This window comes from Dermochelys coriacea, chromosome 10, assembly GCF_009764565.3.
Source record: "Dermochelys coriacea isolate rDerCor1 chromosome 10, rDerCor1.pri.v4, whole genome shotgun sequence".
Classification (NCBI taxonomy): Eukaryota; Metazoa; Chordata; order Testudines; family Dermochelyidae; genus Dermochelys; species Dermochelys coriacea.
The window spans coordinates 65865082-65892774 of NC_050077.1; the positions used below are offsets into that span (position 1 = coordinate 65865082).

Here is a 27693-nt window from a genome sequence, read left to right on the forward strand (position 1 = left end):
AGGTCTGTCTTCCTCCCCAACTTCTCAATGACTGATTTGTGTTGCTCCTTTTTAAGCTTCCTCTCCAACTGGAGCATGCTTTGCAGGTCTGGAGGGACAGGGCTACCCAGGGCCGGTATTGTCCTTTAACCCTTTTGGGCCCAGGGTGGGGTTTGTAAACCCATCACATACGCATTAAAAACATTAATTAGCCTGTTTTGCAGTCAATTTAAATTTTTGCTTTGAACATCTGTCATGTAAGATAATTAGTGTTGCCTGAAAATTATTCCTAACAGAGAAGGTACTTGCTATGTCCATTTTCTTTATTGAATGTTATTTTGTATGTTATGAACAATTGTATTACTGATGATTTAAATATTAGTATTTTTCTGGAAAAATCCAGATATGGTATGAAAAATGAATTCCTGCATAAGCCTTATGCAGTGGGTGATAAATCATTCAGATGAGCAGAAGTTGTCACGGGAAGGGAAATTATGTATTGCATTTATGTTTGCGGTATGCTAACCACAGGTGAAATGGAAATAATTTAACTTGCTTGTTTTGCTAATTTTACCAGTTACATATCAAGCACAAATAGTCTTCCTGCTCTAACTGCCAGATAACAGTCCATCTATCACCTTGTAATTTTGTTAAAGAACATAAAGGTTTAAAAAGAAATGAAGGTTACAAAAAATCATTATAGAAATGTAAAGCTTTGGTGCATTAGTATAAAATTTAAGATGTGCAGAACAGTCTATCAGTTGGGATTTTAATAATAAGAGCTGTAAAGTGTATATTCTGAAATGACTGGCAGAAATTGTCTAGGACATGAAGCAATTCTGCACTCCTACACTAGCCATTAGAATCAAGGATGTTTCTTCTTCTGCAGCTGTTTCATAGATTCCAAAGCCCAAAGGGGCCTTTGTGATCATCTAGTCTGAACTTCTGTATTTTACAAGCCCTAGAACTTTCTCAAAATAATTCCTTAAATATATCTTTTAAAAAAAATCCAATCTTGAGTTCAATATTGCCTGTGATAGAGAATTCACCATGACCCTTCGTAAATTGTTCCAGTGGTTAATTACTCTCACTGTTAAAATGTTCACCTTATTTCCACTCCGAATGTGTCTAGCTTCAACTTCAGCCATTGGAGCATGTTATACCTTTCTCTCTTCTATACTGAAGAGCCCAGTATTAAATATTTGTTCCCCATGTAAATCAAGTCACCCCTTAACCTTCTCTTTGTTCACTAAATAGACTGAGCACCTTGAATCTATCATTATAAAGCGGTTTTCTAATCCTTTAATCGTTCTTGTGGCTGTTCTCTGAACCCTTTCCAATTTATGAACATCCTACCTGAATTGTGGACATCAGAGGTGGACACAATATTTCAGCAGCAGTTGCACCAGTGCCAGAGATAAAATAACCTCTCTACTCTGACTTGAGAGTCCCCTGTTTATGCATTCCCGAGATCACATTACCCCTTTTGGCCACAGCTTTGCACTGGGAGCTCATGTTCAAAAGATTATCCACCATGACCCTCAAATCTTTTTCAGAGTTGCTGCTTCCCCCACCCTATATGGATGGCCTACATTCTTTGTTTCTAGATGTACACATTTATGTTTCGCTGAAGTAAAACACATATTGTTTTCTTGTGCCAAGTTTACCGAGCAATTCAGATCACTCTGTATTAGTGACCTGTCCTTTTCATTATTTACCACTCCCGCAATTTTTGTATCATTTGCAAACTTTATCAGTGATGATTTTATGTTTTCTTCCAGATCACCGATAAAACTGTTAAATGGCAAAGGGCCAAGAACAGATTGCTGAAGGCCCCACTAGAAATACACCCACTTGACAATGATTCACCATAGACCATTATATTTTGAGATCTACCAATTAGCCAGATTTAATGGTGCCATGTTAATTTTATGTCATTCTACTTTTTTTCCATCAAAATGACAGGTAGTACAAGTAAAACATCTTACAGAAATCTATTATATTGTCTTTATCAAACAAACTTGTAATCTCAATTTAGTTTGACAGGATCTATTTTCCATAAACCTATGTTGACTGGCATTAATTATATTATCCTCCTTTAATTCTTTATTAATTGAGTCCTGTATCAGCTGCTCCATTATCTTGCCCAGGATCAATGTCAGACTGATATGCCTATAATCTTGGCACAACATTAGCTCTCTTTTCTTCCAGTCTTCTGGAACTTCCCTAGTGTTCCAAGACTTATTGAAAATCAACATTAATGGTTCAGTGAGCTCCTAAGCCAGCTTTTTTACAATTCTTGGATGCAAGTTATCTGGATTTAATTATTTTAAAATGTCTAACTTTAGTAGCTGCTGTTTAACATCCTCCTGAGATACTAGTGGAATGGAAAGACTGTTATCATCCTATGAGAATACTACATTATCTGTTATTTTGCCAAATACAGAAAGAAATATTTATTGAACACGTCTGGCTTTTCTGCATTATTATTAAAAATTGTACCATTTCCATCTAGTAATAGACCAATACTATTGTCTTTTTGTTCCCATTATACTTAAAAACTCCTTATTGTCCTTAACTCTGCTAGCCCCAGATTTCTTTGTGTGTCCCTTTGCTTTCCTTATCTGTTATCTACAATTCTTAGCTTCTGGTTTATATTCATGACTATCAACTTGTATTAGTTATAGGTTTCATTATTGTTTTTATAGGTGTCTTCACTTTCCTTGTAATCTAGGTCATTTTTTTAACCCATATAGCCTTCTTCCTCAATTGTGGTCTTTTTGGGCATCTAGTAAAGTGTTCTTAAACAAGGATTATTCCAAAATGCTGTTAATTTTCTGTTATTATTTTGTTGTTTTCTAGGAGAACATATAGACTACTGTGGATATGCTGTGCTCCCTATGGCTATAGAGCATGACATACTAATAGCTGTTGAACCTGTAAAAACTCAAATTGTCGAACTAGCCAATACAAACCCTTTGTATTTGTAAGTATTTATTTATTTATTTCTTATACTAATTTATAATGCACTCATCATCTAATTGCACCACAGTTACAAGATGAACTTGTAAAAGACAAGTTTAAACCAATGTAAGTGTCTTCAGAAGTGCAACACCTGTACGCAGACAAATCCTCAAAGGGCAGAGTGCCACCTACTGAAGCACCAACAGTACTTCCTTTAGAAACAAGTTGTTGCTTGAAGTGTTCCCTTAGCCCGGGTCTACATTGGGTCGGGGGGGGGGGGGGGGAAATCGATCTAAGTTACACAACTTCAGCTACAGGAATAATGTAGCTGAAGGCGACATACTTAGATTGACTTACCGTGGTGTCTTCTCCGCGGTGAGTCGACTGCTGCCGCTCCCGTTGACTCCGCCTGCGCTTCTCGTGGCGCTGGAGTACAGGTATCAATGGGAGAGCCCTCGGGGTCCATTTATCGCCTCTAGACTAGATGTGACAACATGACTTCTACGGCCATGTTATATTTGCAGGGGAAGAGCTGTTTTGATAGGTGCTCAATGAAGCAGTGACAGAAAATTTAAGCACTTTGACTAGACTGGTCTTTGAACCAGGGCTTGGCACAGCAAATAAGAACCTAAATAGCCCCCTATTAAAACAAGTACAATTGAAACTAAACCTAGAATTATAATTCTTGAATTAAAATAGCATGGACAATCAATATATTTTTGTAGCTGTTTTGGCTTCCATTTGAACTCATATGGTTTTGGCTTAGGAGAGCTTTCTGCATACAACAGACAGCATCTCTGCTTCACTATAGCCCTCCTGGTTAAAAGCAAAAAGGAACATATCTTTCAACACTTTTGAGCATTATACTATCAACAATTGCCTTTGAGCTGCTGTGTCTTTTTTTACCAATCAGTCACAGATCTAAGGTTTATGCATATGCTGAATGAAAAGCATGTGCCCTTTGCTAATGAGGGATAACCACAAGTCTCCATAGAGTTACCCTTTCTTAGCTCAACCTTGATTTTACAGACTGCTGAAATGTTTCACAATGTTTCAAACCTGTTTCACCCTGGAGAATTCATTTAAAGTTTTAGTAAAGTGATAACAGAACAAGTTGCAAAGAGTTACCTTTTCAGATCGTAAAAGCTTGTCTGCTGACAAGGTGCCCTTTGATATCAGTTGGACCAAAGGACTATTCAAAACCTGTGCAACCTTTTGAGGTTTCACTAGTCTAATGCCACCATAGTAAAGAATATGAGGATAGAGACTATCTTGACCAAACTTCAAAGGGATTGCGGAAATACTACAGGATAATAGCTGTCAGCTGGGCATCCATCTCATGTCACAGTAGGAAAGCCTTGTATTCAAGAAATCAAAGAGTCATTAGTAAAGGGTTCCTAAACTTCAGATAACAGACTGAAGCTTTAATAGACAACCTGATGAAATCCTGCTGCAGAGAGCCAAATTGTCCAGAAGAAACAAGATTTAAATAGCATTTAAGAAAAAAAAACAAAAACAAAACCCTCAACCACATCAACATTTCTCACTGCACGAGCAAGCAAGATAAAGAATGATTTGAACAATCTGTCCTAAACAGAAAAATTGCTAGTGACAGGTCAAATATATTGAACAGTGTGTGAATGAGTAAAGTGCCTTAGCTGTGCATGTGGCAAGAGGTATGTGTCCATAAGCTGGCTGATTTGGGTGTGCCATGACAAACCTACTGAGTAATGTCATTGTAGTGCTTTTGTCCACATTGAGTATGTCTACACAGCATTTTGGAGCAAGCGGGAGTGAGCTGCTTTACTGGTGTCAACAGACATGGTCAAGCAGGGCTCATGCTAGTGCTCTAAAAATAGCCGTATAGACAGCGTTTTAAACTTGTGGCTCAGACTGCAGCTCGGGCTGCATTTTGGAGGAAACAGGAGGGAGTCTCTCTAGTCTGTCAACCCTCTTCAGGGAGGCTCACTCTTGCTTGCTCCAAAATGCTGTGTAGACATTGTCAGACATTCTATTTATATACATGGACATCACTTTCCAGTATACTGTGTTTCCTTCAGTTTGAGTTTTAAAGGTGATCTGCAAATAAAATGCATAAGCTTCACTTTAGCAATGAGGGGGAAATTCTTCTTCCTCCTCCTTGACTGCAGAGGGCCCTACCTGCACCTGAATCATTATGGAGGGACAGTATTCTAATGCACTGTTTATGTGAATCAGATGTACTTCAATTTCCCTAGCTATGACCAAAGCCAGTAGCAAGAGAATATAGAAAGGAATAGTGGCTCTGTTCCTGCAAAGTACGATAGACTTCAGTGAGTGTTGAGGAAGCTGATCAACTTCCTAGAGATCCTCAGTAACTTTCAGGATCAGGCTCAGACTGAATATCCTCTAAATAAGAGTTTAGCTCTGTAACTGGTAAGCTACAGAAATACAAAAACCACTGCAGCTAAAACAAGAATCAAATTGCTCAAAAAAGAGTCCTAAGAAATTATTTCAGTATAGATGTAATTTCCAGAGTAGCTTTAAAAGGTCAAATCTTTGTAGCATCATTGTTCATTTTACAAATAGGTTCCCCCCTTTTTTATTTAAACTATATCGTGTTAGGCTTGGCAAGGACTTATGTCTCTGTGACACGTAGCAAATAAAAAGCCAACTTCTCTTGCAGTTCCAGTTTGAGGAGGTTTCAAAAGTTAGCATTGTGCACTCCAAGAAGTCATAATTTTCCTTTATCCCAACGGCCAGGAAATGTAACCACATACTTTTTACTGTTTTGCTTTGTCATATAAAAGAATGAAAGGTACAAAGAAAATCTGAGAGATGTTTATTTTGGAGATAAATGGACTTCAGAGCTACTTCCTATCACAGACAACAATAATTTACACACACTGATTGCCATCTCTGTTTTTTGGGGGGATTATCCAGAAAACAAATTTAAATGAACCTAGCAATGGCATGTTTCTTATCACTCCAGATAAATATTTTCTCTTCTATTGTTCAAATAGTTTAGCTATTTTGTTGTGTTCAAAAATCATAAGCGACGGGACTTTCACCTCTTCCTCTAGGAGACTATTCCACAGTCTGATAGATCTCAAACTGGAATATTTGCCTGATATCCAGCCTGAATTTTCTCTGTCTTAATCTCATCTCATTGCTTCTACGTAAACCCCTTGTATAACCCAAACTAACCACCCTCCCCATCCTGGTGTTAACTGTCTACAAATATTTTAATATTGCCTTCTTCACAAGGTCCCATTAAATGGTACTGTTGTGTATAGTTGAAATCATAGCAGATTGTACATCATGTGGCAAGCTATGTTGTTCCTTTTAATGTTAACCTCTCCAAAATGCTGTAAAGATTGAACTCAATTAATATTGGACTTGAAGACACAAATGAAAAAATAAAGTTAGTGAATAATAAGCATGAGAGCTGAAACTGTAACCTTGGTTAGAACTAGGTCATATGTTCCAGACTAGAAATGTAGTGACCAAGTACAATGCTAGCAAGGACTCAAAGTCCGGTGCCACTGCTGGGAGTAGACTCTTCAAAGAGGGAGCAGAGTTTCTGCCATTGTTTCATGACAGCCAGGAGACTAAGGGCTGATCTACACAGAGAAGTTGTGCTGCTTTAACTGACGGGTCTAGTTAAAGTGGTACAAACTCCCCTTTGTTGTTATATCAATATAAAGGTATTTTATACCAATAATAGCGGCAAAGAGTCCTGTGGCACCTTGCAGACTAACAGATGTATTGGAGCATAAACTGTATCATAAGCTGATTTGTGTCCGTCCTATCTCGGGGACTGTGAATGGCTAGCCAACTACAAAAGCAGTTTCTCCTCCCTTGGTGTTCACACCTCAATTGCTAGAAGAGGGCCTCCTCCTCCCTGATTGAACTAACCTCGTTATCCCTAGCCTGATTGCTTGCATATTTATACCTGCCTCTGGAAACTTCCACTACATGCATCCGACGAAGTGGGTATTCACCCATGAAAGCTCATGCTCCAATACGTCTGTTAGTCTATAAAATGACACAGGACTCTTTGCCGCTCTTATAGATCCAGACTAACACGACTACCCCTCTGATGCTTTATACCAATAATGGTGTTCCTCTCTGGGAAGGAGAATGAACTGGGCCAGTATAAGGCACAGCTCCTTTATATTGGTTTTACTGAGACCCCACTAGGAGTTGTACTGACATAACTATTTTGGTTAAAAAAAAACAAACAAACCAACAAATCAGACCTCTAATGGATATAGTAATACTGGTGCAAAACTGTGGAGACCGGGCCCAGGCCACTTTAGGAAGCACACCGATCGTAGCCTATGAAAGGGTGACAGAGCACCTGCTCCCTTCTAGCATCTGGAAAACGTATGCTGAGTCAACCAAAACGCCTCTGGAGACTCCTGCTGCTGTACAGCCCCTCTACAGATGCCACTGCAGTGCACATTGTCACTTGAAAGCCCCAGTTTAGCCCCTAGTGTTTGAAAAATCAACATTAGCTTTTCCTGACCTTCTGAATACCTTTGCCCTTTCTGTGTTAGGCCTCTGTTGCACAGACAGCATCAGTTGGGCTCAATTATGTGATATAAATGTGACTCATATTTATAAATAATTCACACTTCCTTCTGAATAATGCATGTGCCCTCTGCATGGAATGGGGGTAACATGGGCTCATTTCAAAACCAGGGTAAAAGTCATTTAGCTACAATATTTAATGCACAAATAGTTTCTTGTATTCAGATTTAAGACTTCTATCATTTTAAAGTGAAGGAGGAGCAGTAAAAAAATTCTGAGAGTTATCCTGGATGACATCTTACCTCCTCTGCATAGAACAGGTTTACATTTGATGTACAAAATATGTCAGCAATAGAGGCTGCTAGTGGAATTTTAGTATGTAAATATTAAGTGGTTTGGGGTGTCCAAAGCAGTAAATTCAGGTCTGCCTTGGTGAGCTGCCACTCACATCAGTGGATTATCTCAAAAGTAATGGAGAAGAAATCCTGACTAAGGTTTATGAGTGTAGAGAAAGTTTTAAAATGTATTTTTATTTATTAAGCACATTTGTAGGGATGATAATTATTTGTTTTAAGGCTTTTGCTTCTCCGAGGCTCTGATTTAGGAAAAAACTTAAGTATATGCACACCTACCTCCATTGTTGGCCACTGGATTCCCCCATTCACCGCTGGTGGGCTGTCCGGCCAGCAACAGGACCCACCAGTACTGATGTGGGGGAAACAGAAAATACGGCACAATTTGTCTGTTTTTAAGAAAAAGTCGAGACACCTGCAGGAGGGCTTAAATATGGCCTGTCCCTTTAAAAATGGGACGTCTGGTCACCCTACACATAGGTATCTTCAAAAGGATGCTTTTTTGTTACAAATTATATATTTAAAAATACAAATGTTCACACCTACTCTGTCACTGATAACTTAGAATACTAAAAAGAAGGAAAGAAAAATTGGATTTGTGTTTTTAATATTCAGAATGTGGTAGATGTTTTTTAAAAACCAAACCAAACTCTTTATTTCATTTTTCTCAGCATTGCCAGAAAATACACTAGTCAGTTTTCTTTTCTGGTTATAGCACAGCCTTGCAATATTTGGAATGCAAACTTTGCAGGTAATTTGTTTTGTTTTAAACGGCTGCTTCCATTGGAATGTTTTAAAAGGCATGAAAACGTTGTTGGTGTTCTGTTTCATAATTTGTTTTTACAAAGCCCAGTTTCTGGGCCAAATTTGATGTATTAGCAATGTTTCCTTTTTTGTACAGTCAGTGAATAAAGTGGAAGAAGAGCCAGAGGAAAAGAATGTAATACGTGTTGTATAAAAAAAAAAGGTCTAGGACAAAATTTAAATGTTGCTGTTTCATCAGCAGATGGCAGCAGTAAGCCATGGAACTAAACTTACTGACATTTTTATAGACTTTGTGTTATATCTGTTTTTTCAGGGATTTCAGTACTAGTGTGAATAACATTCACATTAACAAAACCAAACCTGTGTGGCACAACTACTTCCTATGTGGGTTGAAAGGAATTCAGGTAAGCCAAATTCATTTAACACATATGTATTATATGGGCTACCTTTTAAGATTAAAATATAATGGGGGTGTATGTTATATAATGTCCTATTACACTTATTTATAAAATGTTATTTAATAGGGCATTTTTTACTCATACAACTTAATTTGTTAGCTGTCTTTTGTATCCTGTTAACTAAAGTACTTTTTATATTTATATTAAAATTTGTAAAATACTTTTGGCACCTTAGAGACTAACAAATTTATTAGAGCATAAGCTTTCGTGAGCTACAGCTCACTTCATCGGATGCTGTAGCTCACGAAAGCTTATGCTCTAATAAATTTGTTAGTCTCTAAGGTGCCACAAGTACTCCTTTTCTTTTTGCAAATACAGACTAACACGGCTGCTACTCTGAAACCTAAAATACTTTTGTTATGCTTGTATGAAAATATTCGCAAGATACAAAATCTACATTAGATTTATTATATACATTATTATACAGAACAGTGTATTAATTTAGTGGATCATGATCAGATTCATTAAAATAGAAAAATGTAAACTGAAATAGTCAAAGTTAGACACGTTGCTGAACAGAACCACATGCTTAAGGTTTATTTTTAAAAGGGGGCTGTAGGTTTGGAAATATGGAACCTAAAATAATAATTTGTTCCCTCCTCCCTGTCCCCCAAGTGAAGACACACAGACCCCCTCCCCCCTAGTGCATGAGAACCAAATAGTGAAATTGATTGGTCCAATTGCACATGCTAGGCACAAGGAAATGCAACCCTCACCCCCATCCAATAACAAACTGGATAAAGCAAGCAAAATAAATTAGTTTTTAAAAACAATTTCAGTTGTAATAATCTGCTTCAAATTATTAGCTGTACAGGCTTTTCAATGCATGTCTTTGGGGTGGGATTTTCAAAAGCTCATAACTCACTTAAGAGCTAAAGTCATTGTACTCCTGATTCACTTAAGTGCTTTTGAATGTACCACCCTCTTAGCTTAACTATGCCGTTTAAAAATCATACTTGATTCAGAATGAAACAACAGCTCTTTCTTTATTAGGCTGAGGAAAAAAAATGTACTATGAGTACATCTGCTTCTGTCTGAAATTTTGACAGAATGGTGAATTTCAGTTCCATAGTTCATTTAGCACCTTTAAAACATGTTATACTATGCAATCATAGTAACAAACTGTTCTCTTTATGGTCTAAAATTCCTGTCACTGCCCTATATGTTTGAAGCCCCAATCAGTGAGTCCTATTTGCAGTGATGTGAATATTTTCAATCTCTGAATTGCCCCACAAGTAAAACATTCATTTAATTTGTATTTACTTTGCAATTTTATGCTAGTTTTCTTTACAGTAAAATGGCTTAGAGAAACATTACCTAAGTGTCCCTACATATTTTGGGGTCTGCTTTTGAGAGTTAGATCTTAAAAACAATTTTTAAGCCTGATGGTTAATATGCAAAGCAGGTTTGTATACTAATGCTGGCAGAAAATAAGCATAAATGCTACAGACTCTTAAGAAACATTCAAATGCAAGCAGTAAGAGGGTCCAAGGGGATAATCTGTTTATATGAAATTGAACATGTTATCCTTTTGGGATAGAACTATTGCAGAACTTGGCAAAGTTCATTTTCATTTCTGAAACTGGAGTAAGTTTTTTATTTAAACATTGCGTGATAAGTTTGCAATTCTGATTCACATTGAAGACAACCCTGTGGATGAGTTTCTGGTTAAATATATTACTCGGGTAGTATTTTAAACAAGTTTGTCTGATTTTCTTCATGAAAGAGCATTGGCAGCAATAGCATTTCAATTAATAATTTGTTTGTATTTCTGGAAAGGGAATTTTTAGATAATTTGTAGCAATGAAGAGACACATTCAACAAGATCTTTCTTATGTGCTGCATGAACTCTGCCCTTATTGGCTACAGTTGGCTTTATTTCAGGAACAGTAATAGATTTTTTTTGTAGGAAAAGATGGGAGCTTTTTTCTGAGAAATGTTGGCATTTCTCAGATGAATGTGATCGTTATGTAAATCTGCATTGGCACAATGACGTATATGTATTTATACAATTTATGAGGGTGATATTTTGGTTGGTACAATATGTTGTTTATTTTGAACCAAAGTAGGCTAGAGATGATATGAAAATTGTTATGAAAAAAGAGAACTAAAATGTTTAAAAATGTAAGAACAGAATACAATCTACAGATAAAAAGAAAAGGAGTACTTGTGGCACCTTAGAGACTAACAAATTTATTAGAGCATAAGCTTTCGTGAGCTACAGCTCACTTCATCGGATGAAACCTGTCAATCTACAGATAGTGTTTTAGGATCCATGAATGAAAATTATATATGATATTAATCTTTTCTGTGTGTGTGCACGCACGCACACACAATCACATTTTGAGCCACAGTAAAATCTCTAAAGTTATCCCTTTGCTTTAAATATAAATAGTATGATAGCAGTCATCAAAGGCAGAGGCCTCACATAAACTCGTAACTTTAGAGTTAGAAAAGGTCCTCTCTTACTTGTACAAATATTTCTCATATCACACTACCTACTGTTCTTTACTGTATACATATAATTAATGCATAGGCTTTCTACCAAGTGACTTCATTATACTGTATATGTAGCAGAACCAAGGTTATAATATCCATCTATTTTTTTCCAAGCTACTTAAACAACTGTATACAAACACAATTAATATTAACCACAAGTGGTAAGAATGCAAGCCAAGGAAAGGATAGATTAAAGAATATTTAGATAAATTAGATGTATTCAAATCGGCAGCCTAACTTCAATACCTGGAAAGATACTAGAACAAATTATTAAATAATGTAATGAATAATGAATTTGTAAGCACCTGGAGGACAATAGGGTTATAAGAAATAACCAGCATGGATTTGTCAAGAACAAATCATGTCAAACCAACCTAATTTTTCTTAGACAGGGTTACTTGCCTAGTGCAGGGGTGGGCAAACTACGGCCCGTGGGCCAGATGCAGCCCACGAACCTTTTAAGTTGTCTCGCAGCTCCCACCAGGGAGTGGGATCAGGGACCGCAGCATGCAACTCAGCCCCGCTCTGGTGCTCTGGCTGGATTGGGGGCCGGAACATGTGGCTTGGCCCTGCTCCCATGCTCCGGTGGGGTCAGGGGCCAATCCATGTGGCTCCTGGAAGCTGCCACAAGGCCCCGCTCTGGCTTCTACGCCCTCTAGTGGCTCCCTCCAGCGCTCCAATAGGAGCTGCAGGGGCGATGCCTGCGGATGGGGCAGCGTACAGAGCCGCCTGGCTGTCCTCCACGTAGGAGCTGGAAAAGGGATATGCCACTGCTTCTGGGAGCTGCTTGAGGTAAGTGCAGCTCGGAGCCTGCACCCCTGAGCCTCTCCCCATGCCCCAAACCTCTGTCCCAGCCGTGATCCTCCTCCCGCTTTCCAAACTCCTCGATCCCAGCCTGGAGCACCCTCCTGCACCCCAAACCTTTTATCCTCAGTCCCATCCCAGAGCCCGCCCCCCCCAGCCAGAACTACACCCCTTCCCACACTCCTGCCCCAGCCCCAATCCCCCACCTGCCCTCCAAACCCCTCGGTTCCAACCCAGAGCATCCTCCTACACCCCAAACTCCTCATCCCTGGCCTCACCCCAGAACCCGCACCCCCAACCAAAGCCCTCACCCCCTCCTCTACCACAACCCCAATTTTGTGAGCATTCATGGCTCACCATACAATTTCTATTTCCTGATGTGGCCCTTGGGCCAAAAAGTTTGCCCACCCCGGCCTAGTGGATGGAGGAAGTAGTAGATGTGATATATCTTGATTTTAGTAAGGCTTTTGACACAGTCCTGCATTATATTCTCATAAGCAAACTAGGGAAATGTGGTCTAGAAGACATAGCTATGAGATGGGTGCACAACTGGTTCAAAGACTGTACTCAAAGAGTAGTTTTTAATGGTTCTCTGTCAAACGGGGAGGACATATCTTGTGGGGTCCTGAAGAGGTCAGTCTTGGATCCGGCACTATTCTATCTTTTCATTATTGACTTGGATAATGGAGTTGAAAGTATGCTTATAAAATTTGCAGATAACACCAAGCTGGGAGGGGTTGCAAACACTTTGGACGAGAGGATTAGAATTCAAAATGACCTTGACAGATTGGATAATTGGTCTGAGTTCAACAAGATTAAATTCAATAGAGGTGAGTGCAAAGTATTGCACTTAGAAAGAAAAATCAAATGCAAAACTACAATATGAGGAATAGCTGGCTAGATGGTAGTACCCCTGGGGTTATAGTGGATCACAAACTGAATACGAGTCAGCAATGTGACGCAACTGCAAAAAAGGCTAATATCATTCTGGGGTGTACTAACCAGAGTGTTACTGGGGTGTAAGACATGGGAGGTGACTGTCCTGCCCTACTCAGAGCCTCCTCTGGAGTTCTGTGTCCAGTTCTGGGTACCTTGCTCCAGGAAAGAAGTAGGCAAATTGGAGAGAGTCCAGAAGAGAGCAACAAAGGTAATCAAAGGTTTAGAAAAGTTGACCTATAAGGAAAGGTTAAAAAACACCAGGAATGTTTAGTCTTGAGAAAAGAAGGTGGAGGGAGAGGGAGAGGGGGAGGGAGTGGGCTAATAATGGTTTTCAAAGATGTTAAGGGCTAGTATAAAGAGGACAGGGATCAATTGTTCTCTGTATCTACTGAAGGTATGACAAGAAGTAATGGGCTTAATCTGCCACAGGAGACATTTGGGTTAGATATTGGCAAAAACTTACTATTTAGAAGGCTAGTTAATCTCTGGAACAGACTTTCAAGCGAGGTCGTGGAATCCCCATCATTTGAAGTTTTTTCAAAACAGGTTGGATAAAGACCTGTCAGGGATGGTCTAGGTTTACTTGATCCTGCCACAGCACAGAGGGCTGGATTTGATAACTTTCCAAGATCCCTTCCAGCTCTACATTTCTCCGATTCTATATCTGATGTTTGTTTGATTCAGGGAGTTTGCATTCTTACTCACGGACTGCATGTAAAACTACCACATGGCTAAAATGTCTCAAACTTCAGTTTTACAAGGATCTCTACAAATTACCAATGTATTTTGGGTTACAAATGCAGAATGCTGGCTCTGGCAGTATCTTATATTAGGAGACCCTGAATTTGGGAACTAATGTGACATCACAGGGCATGAATCACAACAGAAGAGTATCTAGAGGTAGCAGTAGCAATGGAAATCAATAATTCTGTGCTCTAGTGCCTTTTCTAATTTAGTGGAGACTATAATAGGCTATTTTCTCTTTCAGTTCAGAAATATTCATGGTAGTTGAGCTGTAGAGCAGTTTCAAGAATAGGAAAAAAAAATTTTTAAGCCCCATAATTCAGCAACCACTTGTCTGAGAGACCTCAGAAATTCTCTGCTGTCCTTAGACTGAGCATGTACAATACCAGGTTTAAAATAATATTTTTAAGTGAGGAGGGGTATCAAGATATAACCAGAATTTGAAATGGTCTTAAAATCTTATATTCATGCACTTCTCTTCTGAATTTTAATCTTGGTTTTTAAGGACCAGACATGAAAATTTCACAAACCCCCTCACTCTTTATGGTGACACCAAACAGCACATCAGTAGTTCAACAACTCAGCAACAGAAATCTCTTCCTAAACATGGGATAATTGAAAGTCTAAGGCAGTCTGTACTTGATACTCAGATTGTTTATTTTTTCATTGTTAGGAACATTTTGGTCTTAATAGCTCAACTGGAATGAATTGTCTGTTAGATGGAACCATCCCACCAAGTTCTGGTCTGTCTAGTTCCAGTGCCTTGGTATGCTGTGCTGGACTTGTGACGCTTACAGCTAATGGAAAGACCCTTTCAAAGGTAATTTTCTATAAAACCCAAGAGTATTAACTGTAAAATACAACTTTAAATATTGTTAACATCCATAAATTTTTAAGACACAATGCAATTGTTTTTACAAAGAACTGTTGGATATAAACTGAAAATATTGCACAATTGAGGAAACATGTTTGGCCAAATTTTGGCAGGCTTTAAGTTTGGCAAGGAAACAGGCATACATTAAAGCTGCAGAAAGAGCATTATTGTAAGCCTGTATTTTGGCCAACTCAAGTCTCACACATGGCCATCCCTAGACCAGATGTAATCTCTGCAAGCCAGGATTGAGCATATATGTTCTAAAGCATGTGGACCACAACCTCTGACCCTTATACTCCCTCCCTGAATGACTTTCTGTGGCTCTAGTAGCAAAGCATCTGTTGAAAGCCTGTGGAGAAGCTTCTTAATGGGTTATAGTCAAGGCAAAATAGGAGTAGAAATCTTCCATCCCACTCTCTCCACTGTGTTTTGAAATGAACCCATTTACAGTCCAAATCCAGAATTTAGGCCTCAATTTTTAAACAAATATTGTTTCTCAAAAACAAACCCAGTGTAAGTGAATTGTTACCACTAAAACTGGTAGTAGACTTTTGTTCATGTGTCAAAACACCTCTGCAGTAGTCATGGCGCTTGAATGTACCACATGGAGCAATAAAGTTCAATCTAGTGGAAATGTCTGGTAGAATCTAGAATCTTAAATTCAAATATCAGGAAGAGAAAAGAATAGATACAGTGTACACTTGTGCCTGTTGCCTAGTGATTGTAATAAGGGTATTCACATTCCATAACAGAGGAAGTGATTATCTGCAATGATCCAGAAAATTGACAGGAATCAGAAAGCCTGAAATGTATTAGTTAGTAGAAATTGGTAACTTGAACACCAAGAACAGACTTGCTGTATGCTAAGTAATACTGTATAGTTCTCTTAAGAAAAAATAAGTTACAGAATGTACCTTTGGCTGGATGTGCACATAAACTCATGGTCTTGGAGTATAGTTCTGAATCATGCCAGACCTATTCTGAAGAAGGTCAGCCAGGTGCAAAATGTCTGGTTGTGTTGAGTATGATGTTGGGTGATAGCACTGATGAGGTCTGTGGCAGCAATGCTCTCCTCTAGCACAACTTCAGAGGTTCTGCAGACTTTATAGCATGGTAGAAAACAAGAAGTCTGGTGCCAAAGGCAAGTTTCTGCACCTAGCACAGAAAGCTTTATACCCAAGCTTGGCCCAGATTCTCTGCTGCACCAAGCTTACGTTTGGCATAGCAGAGAGACGGGGCGTTCAGGGGCACCCTGAGCCCTAGTGTAAAGTAGAGCACTCTAAGCGTCTGAGCTCCAAGGAACCATTTATCAGCTCAGTATAAAATATGCTGTGGCCCCTCCCCTGCCAGGCCTAACGTGCAACCTGCACTTGGACCAAGTGGTGGGTGTTGCAGGGGCCAGCAATACCAGCTGTGAGCTTCCCCATGCCAGGGGATTTCTCAGCTGGACAGAAATAGGTGCTTTCCAGAACCTTGACACTTCTCAGACCACAACTTTCTATATTTATTTATGTATTTACATTTTTTGGAGGAAAAATCCCCCAAAGAAGATATTATTAACATAATTAAGATCTTGAAGTAATCAATAACTCTTATACAAAATACATCAGTGCAAGTTATCGTACCGCCCCCTCCCCCAAGGCATATTATATAACAGAAATGACAATCAAAGGTAATTTATATACGTTACTATGTCTTGTCATCAACGTGGACTGTCATGATAAGGTTATAAGAGAGGGTTGATTTTTTTGTCCCTTTTGATGGTGTTGCTTAGCCTTAAACACATGCTTTGCAAAAACAGTGCACAGAAACTTTTGGCTTCAGAATAAGATTTGGCTGAATGGTAGGAGTTCTGTGGCCAAAATTCTGGAATTTTGACCTTTTGCTGAATGGAACAGTTATCTGTTTTCTTGATGCAGAAACTATTTTTATGAAGATACTTTGAGTTATAGTTTTCTCTTTCCTGGTAATGAGAGTTTTAAATAGTGGACTGAAAGTAAAAGTAACTGGAAATTAAAGTGATCCTATGATATTCTCCCTTAACACGAGGCTTTGCATCTGTAAGATAAAGAAAAGAACAAGAGTACAAAATGAAAGTGCTGTGCAGTTTTATCTGGGTTTCAGTGCTGGCTTTTAAAAATAGCTTTTTTTGTAGAGGCTACAAGTCAGCTCAGAAAAAAAATGTTGTCACTAATTATTGTGTGTAAAAGTCTGAAAAAGGGCAGTGCTTTAGATTGCCTAGAATTATTAAAAAAAAAAAAACAAAAAATCCACATAATAGTTTAGGCAAAATAGCAGTTCAAGTCAATTCAGCCAGATGTGTAATGTTAACCCGTTGCAGTACACTAATATTCAACTTGTAAGATGGAAAATTTAAAATTAAATGGTTAAAAAGACAGGTTTCAGAGTAGCAGCCGTGTTAGTCTGTATTCGCAAAAAGAAAAGGAGTACTTGTGGCACCTTAGAGACAAATTTGTTAGTCTCTAAGGTGCCACAAGTACTCCTTTTCTTTATGGTTAAAAAGAGTTCCTCTCTTCTATAGCAAGATTCCAGTCCAACCTTACACTAGCAAAACATGAAGACTGCTAATGCTCAGTAGTATCATTTGATTTTAAAATTTTTATGTTAATATTAGGAAAAGGGAGCCTCATAAACACAGCTTTTCAGCATGAAAAAAGTCTTGTCAACAGTGAAAGCAGAATAAGGTTTTTAATTGTCCTAGCGTCATGTTTTCTGTTAAAATTTGTGAGCACAGTAGATTAGGTAGTACATTTGAATAAATGAGATTTATTTGAGTGAATTGACCCTGGTAGTGTGCTGCAAATGAGAATGCTTGCTGTGCTGAGATTTGTTAGGCCAACTTTACATTTTTTCCATTGCTTAGAGCAGGACGGCTAAGTACATATTTACCTCCTGTGTAAACTAAGGCAAAAACAAATAGAGCATATTGAACGTCCAAGGGAAACATTGCGTGGCTGAGATTGAATGACATTTAGATACCTTCTTAGAAAGAGCAATTACGGTCATTTGATGGAGCCATAGATAAGAGGCCCAAATCTACTCAGCTTTGGCAAAGCTCCCATTGATTTCAGTGGGAGCAGGCCTAATGTAATACATTTGTATTTACTAATTGGGGGCCTAGTCCAATGCCATGACGTTAATAGAATGATTCCCACTGACTTGACCTTGATTATGCGCAAAGAAATTACCAATAAAACAAGATGCATCAGCCTTGAATTTCAAAAGGCTTCAGGATTGGATTTATAAAGCTGAATAAATGAAACCTGCACTTGTTCACACAAATCAGATAGATGGACGTGCAATTGTTTTCATGCTGCAATAGTTGGGTGTAAATTTATGAAAACTACTTTTAAAAATTTGGTCCATGTACGATGTAGATATTTAAGCAAAGATCCTATTTCTTACAAGTGTACTTTGTAAAGAATGAGGCAAGAGAAGAATAACAAATGGGATACAGAAACAGAACGACACTTTGCAGGGGGTTTGCATTTGTACTGTGGACTGTGTGTATTTCAGGGGTGAAAGTAAGTTAGAGGACTTACCAGTACGCCGGAGTCCTAACCATGGGGCATGGCCTCAACCGGAAGAGGCGTGACCTTAACCAGAAGAGGCGGGGCCTTTAAATCTTGATTTAAAGGGCCCGGGGCTCCAGTTGCAGTAGTGGCGGCTGGGAGCCTGGGGCCCTTTAAATCACCCCTGCACTACCAGCTGCAGAGGCTCAGGAGAAATTTAAAGGGCCCAGGGCTCCAGCTGCTGCTATCGCAGCGGCGCTCCGGGCCCTTTAAATCATTGAGGAGCCCTGGGGGCTCCCGGCTGCCACCGCTACCTCTGTGATAGCGGCTGCCTGAGCCCCTGCCCTTTATATCCCCGCAGAGGCCCGCTGCTGCTACTCCAGTGCTTCGGCAGCAGGGCTCAGGCGGAGATTTAAAGGGCTTGGGTCTCCGGCAGCCGCTACTGCCCCGGCCCTTTAAATCCCCTCCGGATCCCTGCTGCTGCTACTCTAGGGCTTCGGCAGCAGGGCTCCGGTGGGGATTTAAAGGGCTGGGGCGGTAGAGGCGGATGGAGCTCTGGGGCCCTATAAATCCCCGCCAGAGCCCCGCCACCACTACCCCAGGGCTTTACATTGACATCTGGGAAAGCTGGTCCCGGTATGGCATACCGGCTCTTACCAGTACACTGTGCTGGGGCGTACCGGCTTACTTTCACCTCTGGTGTACTTCCTGGTATATTGTTAAACATACTTACATACATTTTATGAAAGTGAAACTTTGTTATTTTAGGCAAGTACGCTGTCTAATAATGTGAAATTAGTTGCTCCGTGGCTGATTTTATACTAGTTGGAAATCAAATCAGATCATTTTGGGCCTGATCCTGTGATGTGATCCACTTGTGCAGCCCCTGCTCCCATGTGGAGTCCCATTGCAGGTAGGGTTGCCAGGTGTCTGGTTTTCGACTGGAATGCCTGGTCGAAAAGGGACCCTGGTGGCTCCTGTCGGCACTGCCGACTGGACTGTTAAAAGCTGGCAGCACAGTAGGAGCCTGGGGCTAAGACAGGCTCCATACCTGCCCTAGCTCCGCGCTGCTCCTGGAAGCAGCCACCAGGTCCTTGCGGTTCCTGGGTGCATGGGCGGCCAGGGAGGCTCCGTGCACTGCCCCCACCCCAGATGCTGGCTCTGCAGCTCCCATTGGCTGGGAACTGTGACCAATGGGAGCTGTGGGGGTGGTGCCTGCGGGCGCAAGGGCAGCACACGGAGCTTCCCTGGCCGGCCATGTGCCTAGGGGCTGCAGGGACCTGGCGGCCGCTTCCCGCACCCCAATCCCCAGCCTGGAGTCCCCTCCTGCACCTCAAACCCCTCATTCCCAGCCCCACCCCACAGCCCACACCCCCAGACGGTGCCCTCACCCCCCTCCCAAAACCCAACCCCCTGCCCTAGCCAGGTGAAAGTGAGTGAGGGTGGGGGAGAGCGAACAACGGGGGGGGGGGGATGGAGCAAGTGGAGGCAGGGCCTCAGAGAAGGGGCAGGGCAAGGGTGTTCGGTTTTGTGTGATTAGAAAGTTGGCAACTCTGTTGCAGGATGGGGGCCATAGAGTTTATGACTGCGCCTTTGAGCCAGAGTGCTGTGGTAGTTAGATGCCTAAATACTTTTGAGGATCTGGACCTTAGGGCTTAGCTTCAGGTTTTTGTTGTGTTTCTATTTCAGTTATTGAGGCAGGGACGTTGCACAAAAAGGCCCTGCTACCAAATTCTTATATGAGCTTGGGTCCATGTGCTGGCTAAGGAACTGATACAAAGCCCTGTTGAAGTCAGTGAGTTTTTCTATTTATTGCAGTGGGCTTTGAATCAATCACTAACTGCATTAATTTTGAGTGTTATTAGTCAAGAGGTTGGTATACTATAACTATGAAAGGGATCTTCAAATCAAAATTTATAATGTAGCAGTTTTGACTTGTGAATTAACTCAGTGTGTTTATCTTGGCACAAGGATATGTTGTTTTTACATTGGTTTATATCTTCTAGCTTTTTAGTTCAATACTCTTCTAATTGAATAAATCCTTAGAATATTGAATTAGGGATCATTATTTCAGTTTAAATGAAAATGTTAATCTAGTTTTATATACAGCTAAGGTCTTAATATTTTGCTTTTTGTAGATCAACATTGAGAATGGGTGGTTTTATATTTTAAATTCAATGTTTAATGTCACACTTTCTGGAAACCACGCCCCTTTTTGCTGTATCAAGTTAGGCACCCAAAAATGGAAGCACTTTAAATCACTAGTCACTTTTGAAAATCTAGGCCATTAGAAATAATGATGGAAAGAGGTTTGTCGGTTTGTGAAGGCCAGCGTTCTCCCCTTTTGCAATGCAGCACACTGGGAAAAGATAAATAGGGACATAAGCTTTGCGTATTAGAACTTAATTTTTGCAGCTCAAGTGAATAGCACAGGTAGCACAAAGTGTTGTGTTTGTATTTATTTTAAGTGCATTATTTTAGTCTTGGATCCAGTGTTTCACATAAGTAAATGATGTTTTAATAAAAAGGGAAATTCAGAGGACACTTGGCTTTAAATGTGGCTTTAGTCTGAGAAGTGTCTACCTAACAATGCCATCTGGAGGGGGTGAAGGAGAGTGGGTTCCGGGTTTATGGCTATCATTGAGAGACAGTAAAAATAGAATTGCAGGATGCTGTTTTAAGAGTCACTTTTCAGTGTAGAACCACACTTAAAATAGTCTGTTGTACACAGAAGAAAAAGTACCATCCGCTCGTCTGAATCCATTTTGATCCGTCAATATGACTTCAGCAGGACTTACATGTGGGATAAACACACCCCTGTACAGAAAGCCACCAGAAGGCTTAAACAAGCTTAAGTCTAGTGTTTACTTGGGATTTAAGTGGTTCATAGGCCTTGAGATAGTCTTCTGAACAAGGTCAATTTCACCCTGTTTGAGTAAGGGCTGTAGGATCAGGATCTTTGTGAATTAATTCTGGAAACTTTAGACAGAAAAAGCAACGTTTTCTGTCATTTTCTCAGCTAAGTTATACAGAGTAATCCTCTGCACGACACAGGGCCTGATCCAGAACATGCTGAAAGCAATGGGACTCATTCCATTGGACCAGGATTGCAGTTTCTTTCAGAAGAGAAAACACCGGGTTTTTAAGATGGCACTGCTAGCATTTGTTAAGGATTTTTTTCAGATATGCAGACCAATCAGAATTTTGGGTATGACACCTTAGGATAATTTTCACAGTGATTAATTGTAATTTCACAGAAAGTCTTATGTGGTAAGCAGCAGGAGTTGATGAATCCTTAAAAAGCAAAGGTCCTGTTTCATGCCAGTGCCCTTAATAAAGAGGAAAGAGAAATATGAAATGAAGGATAGAGAAACCAAATTAAGTTTTGTGGTTAGTTTACACTGTGCACTGCAAATGACATAATAGTCTGTTTTGTTTTGTTTTTGTTTTTTTAAAAGAGAAAAGCACACAGGCTGAGCATGTGCAAAATTTCCAGCTGTTCAGGCCTCAGGATACATAAAGCGATAGAATAGCTTTGACTCTTTGGTACCAAATAGCCCAAGGAGTTCAAATTAGACAGAGAAACAAGGAAACAATCGATATCCCAAGTTTACAAAGCCAATCACATCTAGAGAAATAGAACAGCAATTTGAGTGCAAAAACTTTGGAGGCTTTAGACCACACAAAAATAAACATAAGTATGTTGCCCACAGGACTACTACACAAACCGGTGTAAACAAAATTTAAACGTTTCTGCGGAGTACGTATACAACCGTAGGTCCCCAGTGCCGACGCTAAAGCTGGGCTTTAGTGTGTTGGGGACTTCGTGCTGACCATTCGCACCCGGATGATTTTCACCCTGAGAATTTAGCTGTGGAATTTTCAAAAGCATTCAGCATTAGCCTTTTCTGCTTCCACTGAAGTCAAGGGTAGAACTTCTATAGCCTTCAATGGGAGAAGAGTTAGGCCAACACGAATGTCTTTTGAAGATCCCACCCTGGTTCTGAAACTGCTGTGCAGTGAGGAAGGGTCTTAGAATTGTGCCTGTAGCCACCTCCCATCTAGCCTCAATTTCCCTACCTGTAAAATAGGGTAACAGTCAACTACCTTACCGGAGATTTTGTGAGGATGAATGTCTATAAAGTGACTTGAAGTTGTAGACTGATACGTGCAATGGTTATAATTTAGATTATTTTAATCACATTACTACAGGGAGTTTTTCCATTTCCTTTCTATTTTAAAAGTGTCTGTCAAATTAAGGTGATTGTGCTTGGTACTGGAAAACAAAGTTGCTTATCTATAAATACACATGTAGACTTTATATTTTAAGATGTTGTTGTTATAAAGCACTGTCAGAGCTTCCAGGACTCCTTCTCACCATAGAAAAAAAAATTCCAGAGCTATTAACAAGTTGTTAGATTTGACTGTGTTTATTCAAATCAAGTGGAATCAGATCACTTGAGCAGCTTGTGTGGTAATGAAAAGGCCATAATCTCTCATGAATCAGACTGGAAATACACCATTTAAGTATGTTAAAGGACAGATGACATCAAGTTAAAATTACTGTGGTTATGATGACATCCAGATAATATCTGACAAATATTTTCCTGCTTCTGATGGAAATAAGTATCATTACCTTGCAAAACATATGTGAAATTCAGGTAATTGGAATTTAGCATGCAGACCGTAGGCAGATGGTAACCTTCATTAGTCTTTAAGTATTAGGTTATTTTATCCACAAAATATATTTTAACATCAGGCCTTTTCTCCCCAGATGCTATTGGATCATCTACTAAACGTCTGAGATTGAAAGACTATGAACATTTGTGTTGGCTTAAACTATGTCTTTAGTGATGTAGAATAATGATCATGTCATGCTGCTTTTATATGCTGCTATACATATGAAATAGTCATCTGTATCTGTAGCTTTATAGTTTTCAGTACTATGAGCTGAAGACCTGATCCAAACCCCATTGAAGAAATGAAAAATCTGCAATATGTTTTTCCTCAGGCGCTAAATCTTCCACAATTTATCGTGCAAGCAAGTGCTGAAAGCCACATTGGTTGCGACATATAAAATGAAACTGGACAACACATTGGTAAATGTAAATTAGGAAACATTCCTGCATTGTCTGAGGGATAGACTAGGTGGACTAATAGGATTTTTGCATCTCCTGATTCTATGATTTTTTGATCATGCATACACACAGATACCTTAATTTCCCAGAAGTTATACGATGAAAAGAGCTCTCTTGGAGCACTGACAGTGAAAATGTTTAAAGGCTGTAGCATACTATTACATGTTGATAATAGGAGTTCCCCTCACAAGTAATTACCTTTCAAGCAGAAAGGAAACTGAATTTTTGTTTTCGAGCTTAATTGTTACAGTGTCACTTTTCTTGCATTCTTTTATTCACAAAACCTGATGTACTAACCTTGCCCAAGACGTCTTACATAAAATAACTCAAGTGAATGTAAATTTATACCATCATTATATAGATAAAGTCAATTCATTTTGTTTGTAGTTGTTCTAGATTTGTATATATCAAGTTTTGTGGTAATAAAGTGTGTGCTTTTCGAAAACAAAACCAAGCAACACTAAATTTGTTTTACTAACAAATATTTGCCTGTCTCCCACTCACTAATTATCCTACTCTTTTAAAGGGTTTAAACTTACATGAGTTTAATTCTTTAAAGGTTTATGTGAGATTGAAAGAGATTACATACACTGGTATGTAATATATTAAAAATGACAGTATAGCCTGTTTCGATGCAAAGGGCCACCTTCTGTCCCAATTTATACCCTGTCCCAACCCATGCCCAGGATGAAAATCAGAGTAGCTGGCCCTTAGTCCACCGGCTCAAACAGAGGTTATTACTGGTCAATCTTCCTTATCTGGAGTCTCACTCTCATTACTTCCTTAGCAGTTGTCTTATCTATAAATTTGTGGGGAAAAGTCATATAAAGTGGATGATCTTCTGTTTCCATTATAATTCATTGTCTATTGTCATTATCACCACATGGACCCAATGGAGATTAAAGAAATTAAATTAGTGATTAGTAAACTCCCAATGAAATAGGCTCTAGTGGGAAACAGTATAACAAAATGTCATACCTTAAAAAGGTGAGTGTATGAAAAACAAAGAGGAAACAAAACTTAGAGAGTTGGGTTGTGTCTGTGTTTGACGCAGTGAAAAAGGAGGGGTGATGTAGTCAGAGTGAGAGGCTAGGAAGATGACCGTAACAGTCATATTGGGCTGCATTATTAGGAGCATTGCCAGCAGATTAAGGGAAGTGATTATTACCCTCTATTCAGCACTGGTGAGGCCACATCTGAAGTACTGTGTCCAGTTTTGGGCCCCCTACTGCAGAAAGGATGTGGACAAATTGGAGAGAGTCCAGCAGAGGGCAACAAAAATGATTAGGGGGCTGGGGCACGTGACTTACAAGGAGAGGCTGAGGGAACTGGGCTAATTTAGTCTGCAGAAGAGAAGAGTGAGGGGGGATTTGATAGCAGCCTTCAGCTGCAGTGGGGTTCTAAAGAGGACAGAGCTAGGCTGTCCTCAGTAGTGGCAGATGACAGAACAAGGGGCAATGGTCTCAAGTTGCAGTGGGAGAGGCCTAGGTTGGATATTAGGAAAAACTATTTCACTAGAAGGGTAGTGAAGCACTGGAATGGGCACAGGCAGATTTACCATGAAACAAATAGTGCGGTGGCACGGGGCCCCCAGTGACAGGGAGGTCCCCAAAATGCAGGACAAATCTCATCTGACAACCTTCCCCAGAGTCCCAGCCGGTAGCACAGCATGGTTTAGACAGGCAGGCTGCCTGCATTCCATAGTTGGTGGCCCCATGCCGTTCCCAGAAGTGGCTGGCTGCTGGCACATCTCTGCGTACCCCTGTTGGGGGGGAGGCATCTGTCCCACTCCTCCAAAGGGGCATGCAGAGATGTGCCAGCAGCAGGGCTAAGGCGGCTCCCTTCCCATGCTGTCTCCCTCACTCCGTGCCGTGCCACTCCCAGAAGTGGCTAGCATGTCCCTGCAGCCCCTGGGAGTGAGTGTGTCTCTGCGCGTTGCCCCTGCCCTGGCGCCAACTCCACAACTCCCATTGGCCAGGAACTGTGGCCAATGGGAGCTGTGGTGGCAGTGCCTGCGGACAGCAGCGCTCAGAGACTCCCCTGGCCTCCCCCACCTAGGAGCCGCTGCCAGAGGGGTGTGCCTGTCGCTTTGGGAGCTGCGCTGCCCATGGTAAACACTGCCCCCGACTCCTCCTGCACCTCAACCCTGTCCCAGCCCAGAGCCCACACACTACATCCAAACTTCCTCCCAGAGCCTGATCCCCACACTCCCTCCTGCACCCCAACCCCCTGCCCCAATCAAGGCACCTCACTTTATTTTAATTTACTTCCTATTACTTATAGGAGGAGGATGAAGAAAAAAAAAGAATTAAAAACAGGGTGTGTGGGGGGGAAGATAAGAGAGTGTGTGTTTTTTCTTGGGGCCCCCCAAAATGAAGCTGTGCACAGGGCCGCACTAACTCTAAATCCATCATTGGGAATGGGTTACCTAGGGATGTGATGGAATTTCCATCCTTAGATTTCCATCCTACATGGGGTTTTTAAAGCCCGTCTTGACAAAGTCCTGGCTGGGATGATTTAGTTGGGGTTGGTCCTGCGTTGAGCAGGGGGTTGGACTAGATGATCTCCTGAGGATGGTCTCTTCCAACTCTAACCTATGATTCTATGATTGGAGCTTGTGAGAAAAGTTCTCCCCCTCCCACCTCTGTGGAAAATTTCAACTTTTCACTGAAAAAAAAATGAAAACCAAAGATTTTTAGCTGAAAACCAAAAACTTGTTTAGTTTTTCAACAAAAATTTGAGACTTTCTTCGGAAAGCAGACACTTTTAGTGAAAACATTTCATTTAGTCAAAATCCAAGTTTTCCATAAAAACAAACAGTTTAGATGGAAAATTGACCAACCCTTGTGAGGAATTTAAAAAAAAAATCTTTCTACCTAAAAACAGCAGCAAATACTTGCAGTGAACCTCCCCTCCCCCCCACAACTTTGTTAAACTGTGTCTCCATTGATCTGATTTCTTAGGGTCGACTTCTTCGTGCTGTCTATATTGGATAGGAAATACTGTGGCTTAAAGATGAAACAGTTTTTAAGTGGTAGAAATTTCTTTCTTTGTAACCCAAGATTGGACTTACTCCTTATCAGGAAGAACTTTAAACTGTTTCAAACAAAAAACAGAGGTATTTTTTGAAACTCTCCTTCAGATCAAAGGCTGGGTCCTGGTCTGCACATGTGAACAAGTTATCCGGCCTACAAATGAGTAAGCATTGTCTCCTGGTGATGGATAAATACTGATCAGAATTTAGGATGAGGAGGGGGGAAGAAACAGAAAAATCTAAGAGGTGGGTAGATGTGCATGCCCCGCTTTAGCTTTTTCCAAATTCGCCAACTACTGGTATCTGAAAAAATAGACTTTTCGTTTTAAAGTGCTTGAAAAACAGCAGTTTGCTTAAAAAGTTTTACTTCTTGCATGTTTCTAAATGATAGGACTTCTCCTGAGCAACATTAAGTAACAGAATGAATTTTGTGTGCTGTGATTCTGTTCTTGATAATGTTGTTTTGCTCTGTTTTAATTAGGCACATTCTGACTAAATGTAGTTATATTTTCTTTTTATTGCATAAACAAAATGCTAAACATAGTATCTTGTATAACTCCTTGATGCTAAACATCCCCCAAGTCAAACACTGCCAATCTGGCATGTGAACTTGCCAAGAGATACTAACACCCTGATTGCGTTTGTCTTTGAGGCAGGAGTTGGAAAGCTATGATATTTGAGGCACCTGCTTACCAGATTGATGGTGGAGTTTAGTCGTTTCCTGAGAATGACATGCTCAGTCTCTGGGGACAGCAGGAGGAGAGATGCCAGCAATTCATGGAGGTGGCAGGTAGGCGAGGAGATGTGGGGAGGAATAAGAGGAAGAAAGGAATCCAAGGAGCTCATCTAGGCCTGCTCTGGGGTCAGGATCAGATGACATGAAGGACCTAAAGACGTAAGGGATAACCACAAATAAAATAAAAAACAAACTTAAGCTCCAGTCCTCCAAATATGTCTTTCCTCTCTCATGATATGGGGCATTACTTCAGTCACTACTACCGCTGTAGTACTGGAGGGCTATAGTACATGCATAGAAGTTTTGGCCAGTGGAGCTGAATGGTGGTAGATCCATTGCTCACAATATTACAGTTCAG

The 27693-nt window shown here is 40.3% G+C and overlaps 1 protein-coding gene across 7 annotated transcripts in view; it reads left to right on the forward strand.

Annotated features, from left to right (window-relative positions):
* Positions 1-27693, forward strand: part of GALK2 (galactokinase 2) — an 87284-nt gene that overhangs the window by 6540 nt on the left and 53051 nt on the right. For 5 of the 7 annotated variants that reach the window (XM_043494614.1, XM_038419605.2, XM_043494616.1 and 2 more), the window contains 3 exons: positions 2842-2965; positions 8890-8980; positions 14694-14840. In XM_043494614.1, the coding sequence (XP_043350549.1) occupies positions 2842-2965; positions 8890-8980; positions 14694-14840 (362 nt within the window). The remainder of the gene's footprint in view (positions 1-2841; positions 2966-8889; positions 8981-14693; positions 14841-27693) is intronic. The other 2 variants (XM_038419609.2, XM_043494618.1) reach the window with 1 other exon arrangement.